The 10,982-nt window shown below is 42.0% G+C and overlaps 1 protein-coding gene across 1 annotated transcript; it reads right to left on the bottom strand.

Moving 5' to 3' along the window:
• Window positions 1–1,849: 1,849 nt before the first annotated feature.
• SDR42E1 (short chain dehydrogenase/reductase family 42E, member 1) lies at window positions 1,850–9,993 on the bottom strand. Its single transcript, XM_054579132.1, has 3 exons — window positions 9,909–9,993; window positions 5,142–5,235; window positions 1,850–4,601 (listed from the first exon to the last, which is right to left on the bottom strand). The coding sequence occupies exons 2-3, from the start codon at window positions 5,207–5,209 to the stop codon at window positions 3,494–3,496; spliced, it is 1,176 nt and encodes a 391-aa protein (XP_054435107.1). The 5' UTR covers window positions 5,210–5,235; window positions 9,909–9,993; the 3' UTR covers window positions 1,850–3,493.
• Window positions 9,994–10,982: the final 989 nt, after the last annotated feature.

Here is a 10,982-nt window from a genome sequence, read left to right as displayed (position 1 = left end):
ATTTTGACTGCAAGGTACATACAAAATATCCAGGTGAAGATGCAGAGGTGGTTGGATAGATGGGTCTGAAGCTCAGAAGAATGGTCTGGGCTGGAACTATAAAGTTAGTGCTATATGTTTGGAATAGAGATGAAAATTAAGGCCACAGGTTTGGACAAGATCACTTAGGGGAAAAGTATGGTAATAGAACAGGACTTAGCTTTGATCACCAAAGAAGTCTACCATTTTAAATGGGAGTGGAGGAAATATGAAAACTGGTGAGACGCAGGGGTCTGGTAGCAGACTCCATGGCCCCCAATGATCCCCAGCTCCTGGTGTTTCTGCCCTTGTGTGGTCTCCTCCCTCACAGACTAGGGCTAACATAACCTATGTAGGCAATGTATTGTAGAAATGACAGGGCATGACCAACGTTGTGGGTATAGAACCTAGTTAAGACCTTGGAGAGATGCTCTGACAATAAGAATCCTCAGGGTATTGTCCCTCAGCAGTCTGAGCAGAAGCCCAAGGCAGAGAGGGACTGCTCTCAAAGAAATTTGTGGGTGTAGCTTTTGCTTGATGGAGTGAACTGCAAATAAGACTCATAGGGAACATATAAGTGTGCAAAATAATCCTATTCATAGTAACACTATTAGCTTGGACTGAGATACAGCACAAAACCTAAAGAGGCTTTTGGACCCCCAAAATTCTACTGAGCGGAAACAGAATGAGAAAACTATGTAGCTGTAAACATGGGCTACTTTTCGTAGGAAAGGAAGGGTGATTCAGGATGAGGCAGAGCCCAATCTCCTCAAATAATCCCCAATGTCCCCCACCTCCTGCTATTCACACCACTGGGTAATTCCCTCCTACACTGAATAGTATTGACTTGTGTAACCAGTATTTTGTAGATTAAGTGTGTGATATTTCAGGACAAGTCATGAAAGCCATTATAGCTTTCACTTTGTTTTTTAAAATTAAAAAAAAAAAGTTTATTGATTTTAGAGGGAAAAACATCGATGTGCAAAACATTGATTGCCCCTCATTGAGCCCCAACTGGGGATTGAACCCATAACCTAGGTATATGCCCTGACTGGGAATCAAACCCCCAAACTTTTGGTGTATGGGATGACACCCGAACCAACTGAGCCACACTGGCCAAGGCCCACCTTACTCTCTTGAATCACCCACTCCAGGGGAAACCAACTGCCACGTCATGAGGACGTTAGAGCAGCCTTACAGAGACGCCCACATGGTGTGGAACTGCGGAGTCCTGCCAAGTCATGTGGATGGCCCATCCTGGGAGTGGACCCTCTAGCTTTAGTCAAGCTTGCAGATGACTGCAGTGCCAGCCAATGCCACGAGGTGACCCTCGTGAGAGACTAAGCAAAAGCTACCCGGTGAAACTGTGCCCAAAACCTGACCAATAGAAACTGGTTGGTAATATTTGTTGCTTTAAGATGATGTCTTGGGGGTAATTTATTATGTAGCAATAGATAATTACTACACGGAGACAGACCAGGAGAGTATGAGTTCATGAAAAGCAAATGAACTCTGCTTCAAGGAGAGTGGATAACTATGTCAAATGTGTTAAATAGCCAAATGAATGATAATAAAGCTTATATAATGATCCTGAATTTCATTTAGATTTATTGATTGTGAAAAACAAAACTCACCAAAACCCTACTATGCTTGGTATACTTGGTTAGGGAAAACTGAGAAGTATCTATTGTTCTTTTGAAAGACTTCAAAAGTCTTAAAAAGACATTTTGCAAGTCTGTGACCCTTCTCAATGGCAATGAATAAATGTATTACTTATCTGGCCTATCAGTGACATTCTCATATGGACACACCATGTCATTACTATGCTGTAAGACTGTGAAGGGCAGAGAAACCTGTCCCATTGCACCTGGAATGTTAGATACACTGTAGGTGCTCATACAAGTTACCCCCCGACTAAAAAGCAAGAGCATCTTATAAGACTCCTAAAGTCCTCAAAAACCATCACTACCACATTTATGTTGCAATTTATGTATTAAAATTTTTTTCACATCTTATTTTATGCTCACAACAAACCCTGTGAGGTGGGTAGGTGGGTTTATAGAAAGGCAAATACAGTCACTCCCATTTCCCAAATGAGGGAATGGAGGCATAAGAGGCTTCAGTTACTTGGTTAAAGCCTCTCAAAATTTTCATGGTTGCAGGTCCTCTGGTATGAGGTTGAGCACTTTTTCCAGGCAGCATTTACCAGGGACTATTCATCTAGAATCCTCCTTCCACAAATTCTCTCAGGACAACTCTAACATGACTTTCTGCAGCAACCTAGAAAGTTTTATAATGTTTTCACAGTCCTTTCCGTAGCTGGAATCATGGAACGGGTAATGATTCTCTGTCTTCTTTCCACTTTGGCTCCTGTGTAGTGGTATAACCTGAAAGTGTTCCAAGGCAGTCCCCATGGGTGGCTAGACAATGCTGCCATTGTTCAAAACATTCCTTATTGGAAACTGCCTTCAGAGGACCAAAATTCTTCCCAGTAAGAAAACCAGTCTATTAGTTTACAATTATGCTTTGTTTTTTTGTAAATTACAAGCAGCAGCATCATCAGCTTGATCATCTGCCTTAAATATCAGATTTTTAACTGTTTCCTAAATTTCAATCTACCCTCAAAAGGTCAAAAGCTTACAAACATTGAGTATATTTGTTACAGACTCTAAGGGCATACCACAAAGGCATTTCAGAAAGGTTAGCAGCAATAGTATCTTTTAAACAGCATACTGGGAGGAAGAAAACCCTCACAAGGAATGTACAATAAAAATATTAATAAAAATAATGGCTTAAGTATGTTTAATGGCATTTTATACATTGTGTCTAATTTAATCCTCCAAAGAATTTTATGAGGTCAGATAAAGGTCTATTTGTTTAAACATCACACATACGCATGTGGTAACACCATTGTAATGTGCTTGTATCACAAAGGACAAAAACTAATTCCCAAAATTTACACTGTGAATAGCTGATGTCTCCCCTACAATAGTCGCCATCTCTCCAAAAGGCTGGTCTGTAGGGATCTGGCCCAATGTGGTGTTTTTCACACATTTCCAAGCCTGGCAGTAGTTTGCCATTCCCACATCAATATGCATTTTAGTCTCTTTTAAGTAGATACAAAGTGTATGGAACTGAAATAAGTACAGTTTTGGCTTCTGAAAAATTCAGGTAAGACATTTCCAATCTAACTAAGTTTAGCTCTGTGGCTCCAAAGTGACTTCTACTGTACCCATCTAAAGATGGAGGACACGAAGAAAATCAATTTTCAAATTTATCTGCTTCTTTTTTTCTCCCATTAGGATTAGTATAGAGGGTAAGAAATGAAGACTTAATACAAGAATCTATTCTTAAGTAGCAATTTAAAGAGTCACACTTTGGCACCAGATATCTGTATCTATCCATCTATATTTTAAAACTTGTCTTCCTTAAGAACCATCTCAGCAAGTGTGATCAGCACCTTATTTTTATCTCTTCATAGTGACAAAATCACAGAAGACAGCCATGTGACAATTGCTATAATCAAGGGTAAGACCAAGAGCCCACCCAAAGTAAGACACTCAGTGTCACGACTCCCAGGCCTTCTGCCATGACCACGGGCTCGAAACCATTTTATTATCTCCTGGAGGTCAAATGGCTGAGCCTCATAACCTAGCTCCTTCTTGGCCTTCTCTAGACTAAAGTAATGTGTGACACCAGTTTTATAAACTTCTGTGCGGGTAAGAAAGGGTTGGAAGTTGTAGAGTTGACCCAAAACAAAATGGGCCATCTCTGTTAGGAAAGCAAAACAGTAGATAAGGGTCAAGGGCAGGCGAATGGATGGGAATGGGTACCCTAGGCCCTCAACCAAAGGCCGGAAGAACTCAAAGTTGTTCACAGGTCTGCCATCTGAGATGAAGTAGGGCTGCCCAGAGGCAACGTAGCCCTTGTCAGCCTTCAGGGCCTCTGAGGCGAGAATGTGAGCTTGCACCAAGTTATCCACATGGACAAATTCAACCAGGCTCTGGGGATCCCCATACACAAACTTGAACAGGCCCCTCTCAATGTAGCTCACTATTCTGGGAAGGTGCCTTTGTTCTCCAGGGCCATAGATGCCAGCTGGCCTCAGAGCACAAGTTCTTAATATACCATTGCTTTCCAGGGATGTTCCATTGGCTTCCAGCACCTTCTTCTCGGCAATAGATTTGGTCCGAGAGTAGTGATCAGGATGGAGGTGAAGAGGTAGGTAAGGCAGAGATTCATCTCCATTTCTGATAACTTGACCTCCAAAGACGACATTGAAAGTGCTAGTGTAAACTAATCTTGGCACCCCTCTCTTCCTGCAAGCCTGGAGGATATTGTCTGTGCCCCCCACATTGACTTCTTCAATCAGGTTTCGATTCAGTTGCTCACGCCCTGACATCCCATAAGAGGCAATGTGGAACACACAGGTGACATCCACATCCTGGAAGGCTCTCTCTACATCAGAAAGGTGGCGAATGTCTCCACGTATAAACTTGATTCCTTCTGGAATGGTTTGAGCAGGGCTGCTGATGTCAAACAGAATCACATGGACTCCCTTCCGGTTCAGAGCACAGCCTAGGCTGGAATAATGAAGAGTAAAACTTAGATCAAATCACTATAAGCTGTGCCTAGGAAAAATGTGTAAAATAATTTACCAAGGCTTCTTCACTTATTCTCAATCTCTCACTTTGCATGTTCTTTGGGATAACGCTTATGCAAATATTAAAGAATAAGAATCCTCCCATCCACTTAAATTACAATGAGATGGTGGTATCTACATTTACATTTTTTCCCTCTGTTCCAGGACCCACCATTTACTCTTTGGAATATTTATGAATGACGACATAACTGAAAAAATCACTAAGATTTTAAATTGTTTTTGTTGATGTGAACATCTCCCCTCCCCGATTTAATGGCTTTGTAAAGAATTTTTCTTGACATGGAGTATATCCGTTATTTTCAATTTCACTATCTGAGTAGTGGGCAAAATCGTTCATTCCTGGCTTAACACTATACAAACAAGTAAAATCTGTACTGTGTTAATGTCAGAGTTGAGTTATTCTTTTTCCAGCAACTAGATGTAAAATAATTCCATGGACATATTTTATAGATGCACTGACCGGAAACCAAAATAGCCACCTCCTCCTGTAATGAGGACACTTTCCTTTGGAGGCTTTTGGGAGTCCATAAGTAGCAGTCTATGGAAACCTGGACCTGTAAGAAAGAAGTATGCAACACCGTTACTGATCCAAATGCAAATGCGATTGTCCCTAATTTGAGGTTAATGAAAAAAAGGCAGTATGCTCTAGTAGAGAGGTCTCTGGTGGCCGTGTGCAAACAGAAGCCAAAGCACTCAGCTGGGAGTGAGGGAGGAAAGGTTAGCCTGGTGTGCTCTCTTGGTCCTTGTGAAAGATCAAGATTTCCCTGCAGAAGGGAGAGCCTGAAAACAGGCAAAAGTCTGGGTAAGAAGTGATGAGGATCTGGACCAGTGCACTTAGCTGAAATCAGGATGAGGGCCAGCGAGCAGCTGAATGAAACGGCAGCAGGCAGTGTCCAGGCAAAGTCTGAGGAAGGTGTTGTCGTGAAGTGAAAAAGCACACTCAGGTGTTAGGAATGTTCTGTGTGGGTAACAGAGTGTTGATTAATAAGATGCTAGATACATTTTAAGATATCCTTAATCTCTCCACAAGCATTCCACTGCCAGCCATTCTGAAAATGGATGAAGCCTCAAAGAGTCCGATTAAGAAAATTCCAACAAAAATTCTTCTTAATCTCGAATTATTCTGTTTTTAAAACTGCATATTCCAGTCCAGTCACAAGACCACAGGTCAATCTTGACTCATATTCACATTAATCATGCTAGGATGTACAAGTTCAAATTATTAATGCCAGGCCTATTCATGCTACTCCTCATTACTTTCCAACTAATTCCAGAATGAAGTGAGGCAAGAACTTGTACAATTGATCTGATTAGGAAGGTCAGAAGAGAGGTGGCAATGAGTAAGGAAAGATGAATGATTTAGCAAGACAAATAGCAATGAAAAGAAGCCTATCTATGAGGTCAGCAAAACCTCTCTAGATTGTAGAGCACCAGCTTTAATGGTGCCACTGAGGAGCTGCTTTACCCCCTTGCTGGCCCACTACGTCATTACGCTCAGAAAAACCGCAGCAAACACATTCTGCAGAAAACCGTAAGAAGTTCCCATAAACACTAAGCCAGAAGGGATAAAAAAAAGCATATATACAGTTTTTCTTCCAATCAGCTGCCTGATTTTCATATACTTTATGGCTTCTGCTTTATTAATTCATTTCTATCTGATTCCTCCTAGAGGCCGGGCACTCAGACTGGCATGTATAATAGCAGTTGCTTTGAGGCTTTTCTAAAATGTGGCTGTGCTTAGTAATTGCTTTCCTCTGGGTGGTGGGGAAGGGTCACATCTGACCTGAGCAGTCATTTCAGTGGATACAGGTTAAAGTTAAATACATGATCAAGAGAAAGGAACCTTAATTACAAACATGGAAAAAAAATGAAATTTAAAACCTGCTTGACCTTTTGATAATACAGAGATAAAGCGAAGGTAATAAAGCTGACATCTCACAGGAAAGCTATGATAAGAAACCCATAAAATGACTTGAAGTGCTTTAGATTTACAGAGGCCTAATTAAATGCCAAGGATCAGTAATAAGAACCTTAGATTATGCACACAGTTCCTTTATCCCATGAGTTCAAGATGATATTACTAACCCTCTGGTATTATAATGCAATATACAAATCTAGGTTCCACTAGAGCAGTGGTCCCCAACATTTTGGCACCAGGGGCCAGTTTTGGGAAGACAATTCTTCCATGGCCTGGGGTTGGGGGCAAGGGAAGAGATAGGAGGCAGAGCTCAGGTGTGTGTGTAGGGGGGCAGACAGGAGGTGGGGAGGAGGGAGGTTGGGGACCCCTGCTCTAGAGTATGGAACAGAGAGTAGAATTGAAAGCTGCTTTCTTTCAAAAAAATGTACCGTATTTACTTTAAGAAAGAGAAAATTATCTCCAGATAGTTTAACCCCATGACAGCAAATTTTAAATGACTTTAGAAGGCAAAAGATAACTGTTGTGGTTTTTTTTTTTTAAACTGAATTGAGAGCAGGAAAATATACTGAGGCTACAGGGCTTAGAAATGGTGCTTCTCAAATTCCATGCATGATCTGAAAATTATTTGCTTAATATAAAGTAGTCAAAGCAATAAAGATGCAGAAGTAGTTAGTGACAATAAGGAGAGTAACCCAGATACAGGTAAAAGTAGTATGAGGTGTAAAACTGAAAAGGCCAAAAACATTTGAGAGGAAATCTAAGGGCACAACATCAAGTGGCAAATTGATATGGGGGTGGCTGGGGCAGGGGAAAGTGGTGGCAGGAAAATGGAGACAAATGTATCTGAACAATAAAAAGAAAAAAGAAAAAAAAAGAAAATCGATAGACTCATAAAAAAGAAGGGTATTTGTGCACACTATTTTAAGTAAAACTGGAAATGGCAGGGCAGGTAATTCTACCCACTTGAAATCATTTTACCCAAATATTTATTACACAAAAGGTTCTTCGATTCTTCACAATGCTTATGACACAAATAATTACATAATTTTATAATTGATATTTCCCATCTGATTCCCAAACTCCATCTGATTCCCAAATTCTATTCAGGAACATCTGCAGGGACACGGAGCATCTGGCAGATCACAGTCCCAGTAAATCCAAATGGAATGAGTGCTCTGCAACCTTTTCAAATGCCGCTGTTCACCATGTCTCCAAGGAATGCTACGCTTGCACTTCCTCCCTCTCTAGCTCGGCATGTCTGCTACTTCAACATACCAATTAATTCCTGCTGCTGTTTATGAAGCACTTACTGTGTGCCAGGTATTGCACTAAGCTCTTTCTACCCATTATTTCTCTTCATGCTCCGAACAACCCTCTGATTAAGCACTAATATGTTAATCTCAAATTCACTGACCTGAGTCCTGTGGGGGCTTTCACAGCTAACATATCCTGGAACCTCACAGGAACCCTTCCATTTCCTGGAGCAGCAAGAAGGAGGTGCCCCCTTCACTCCCATGTGACAGAGGTAATGGGGATGCAGAGTTGTTTCATAGGCTGGAAATTAAAAAATCTGAGTCCTAGACTTGGCTCTCCCACCAATTCCCTGTGTGACCCTGAGAAGCCGCTGAATCTCTCTGATCATGTTCTCTCCTCTCTAAAATGAAAATAACTACAGCTACATTTATTATTTTTTATGGGCTATGAGTTTTAAAGATTTACCACTGAAACCTCAGGAACAATTGTCTGAGACAATTATTACAGGGTGTGACAAAAGTAGGTTTACAGTTGTTTCTATTGAAAATAATAATTAATAAATAATGATACAAGAATAAACTGTTTCATGTACTCAGAACTGTAAACTTTTGCCCCATCCTGTATTAGCTTCAGCTCACAGGAGGATAAAGGCTTAAAAGTTAAGAAACTTGCCCATACATACATATGAAGTAAATGAAATCACTACCTTAAAGAGATATCTGCACCCTTATATTCAATACAGCATTATTCACAAGAGCCAAGACATGGAAACAACCCAAGTGTCTCTAAGTGTCCATCAACAGATGAATGGATAAACAAAAACATACAAGGGAATATTACTCAATCATAAAAAGGCAATCCTGCCATTTGTGACAATGCAAACAGGCTTTGATGACATTATGCTGTGAAATAAGTTAGAAAGAGAAAGACAAATACTGTGTATCACTTATATGTAGATCCTAAAAAAAGATGAACTCATAAAAGTTACCAGGGCTGGGGGTGGTGGAGGTGAGAAAATGGAGAGATGTGGGTCAAAGGGTACAAACTTTCGTTATATAGTCAGAGTGAGTTCTTGGGATCTACTATTCAGCATGGTGACTACAGTTAACAATACTGTGTTATATAATTTAAAGTTGTTGCCAAAAGAGATCTTCAAGTTCCCACCACACAAAAATTCTAATTATGTGAGGTGATGGAGATGTTAACTAACCTTACTCTGGTTATCATTTTACAACATATGCATGTATCGAATTATCACATTGTGCAGCTTAAAATTACACAATGTTATATGCCAATTACATCTCAATAAAGCTGGAAGAAAAAAAATTTAAAACAAAACAAAGAAAAAAAAAGAAACAGAAGGAAACTGGCCCACAATAGATATGTGTCCTAAGGGGCTGGGCAGGACCCAGGGCTGGAAGCCAGGTCTGTAGGACTCTCCAACGAGTGGGGACAATGCAGTGTTGTTCACGTGGCACTTGCATCACTTCTGTCACAAGTGGTACCTCTGGTACTATGACTCACCTATTATGCTGTATTTAAATCTACTAACCTTACACTGCCACTTTAAATGGGAAATCACTATCATTTGCCGTAAATAGTGGGTAATCCTTCTCCAAAAAATGAGATGAAAACAAAAGATGTGAAAACGAATCTATCTAGGTACAGAGATGCCGGCTGAAAGCTCTGACTTTGGGGAGTGCTGCTTTAAAAATCAAGAAAAAAAAAAAGAACAGCAGTAACTAGCCCGCGTTTCATGCCTCAGAGACAGTCTAGCGTTTCATGCCTCAGAGACAGTCTAGAAAGCCACTCTGAGCCCGGCTCCTTGGAATCCTAAATAACTGAAAAGGGGAGGACTTCCCAGCCACCGGGGTCTGCGCCGCTGACTACCGTCCTGTGTACCCACTGCCACAGGGCTCGTCCTACCTGAGCGGCCACCCCGCCCAGGTACAGCCAGGGTCGCCCACACGTCCCCACCCCACCTCCTCACTCGTTGGAGCCACGGCGTCCCGAGTGCCCAAGTAGGGGTGGCCCTCTCGACCCCAGCCCACTCACAGCGACGGCAAACGACGCCTCAATAGTCAACCACGCGAGACCGGGGAGGGCAGGACTCAAGTGACCAACGCCAGCCCGTTTGTGCGCCTTCTGACTGGACTCCTGGAGGCACTTCCTGGCCTCTCTAGGAAGCCTGGAGGTCTTGGTATCTCTATGGTGCACAGGTTTCATCCACTCTCACCTCTGCTGGGGCAGCAGGTTCATGCCATGCATCTCCCTCACGTGCCTAGCCCCTACATATTAGCTTCGTGGGAGTTCTTACAGAGTCAGGTCTACTGCTATTCCCTCCTCCAAGTTCTGCTTTTGGACTTCCACCTCCATCTCTGTGACTGCCCCGCTCCATCATCTGCTCTCCCTCCAGCTAAGCACAGTACCTTATAAATTGGGGGGTGGGGTGGGGGGGAGGCTCAGCTGAGTATTGGATAGATAGGTGGAAGCGGGGCGGGGGGGGGCGGGGGGGATGGATGACTGACGAATGAGGCTCCATGAGACCCCTACATATTTTAAAGTCTCCGTCTATCTTTTTAAGTTTGTATTTATCTTTGAGTTTCCACATTTATGTGTCCATGTGTTTTCCCGAATTTCTGACTTTCACTATTTTTTTCCAGTTCTACTTCTGGTCACTGAACAAGCAATAAAGCCAAGACTAACCTTTGTTGCAGAAGGAACTGAAGACTTACAAAAGCAATGTAAAAAGGAAGGTTGGCATCCTCACTCAAAGGTCTTCCTGAGAGGTCCGTCTTTTGTCTCCTTAACAGGAGTCTGGTTCTATGGAACTAGGTTCTGCGTGATAATTTGCTTGAAAGTCTCTCTCTCTCTCTCTCTCTCTCTCTCTCTCTCTCTCTCTCACACACACACACACACACACACACACATGCCTGGCTGAGCAGATTTCATACTGGTAGCTCAAAGGATGGAGATTTTGACACCATAAGCTCTTCTTGCTGCATTCAGACTCAAAGAGGCTCATGTGAAGTATGTCACTTACTACTGTTTCCATTAAGAACACAAAGTCCCAAGGACAACCTCAGTATAAAAATGAATGAAGGCCAGGTGAAGAAAGCTAAGTCCCCA

This window comes from Pteronotus mesoamericanus, unplaced genomic scaffold, assembly GCF_021234165.1.
Source record: "Pteronotus mesoamericanus isolate MK-2021 breed Mesoamerican mustached bat unplaced genomic scaffold, CSHL_Meso_final contig_52, whole genome shotgun sequence".
Classification (NCBI taxonomy): Eukaryota; Metazoa; Chordata; class Mammalia; order Chiroptera; family Mormoopidae; genus Pteronotus; species Pteronotus mesoamericanus.
The sequence above is the reverse complement of the archived record's forward strand: the minus strand, read 5'-3'. Positions and strand labels throughout refer to the sequence as shown.

Bases quoted from the DNA above. Each gene is read 5' to 3' on its own strand.
- SDR42E1 (XM_054579132.1), bottom strand. From the start codon at position 5,209: ATGGACTCCCAAAAGCCTCCAAAGGAAAGTGTCCTCATTACAGGAGGA. The intron at 4,602-5,141 runs GTCAGTGCATCT...TCATTATTCCAG, and splicing joins GGTGGCTATTTTGGTTTCCG to CCTAGGCTGTGCTCTGAACC.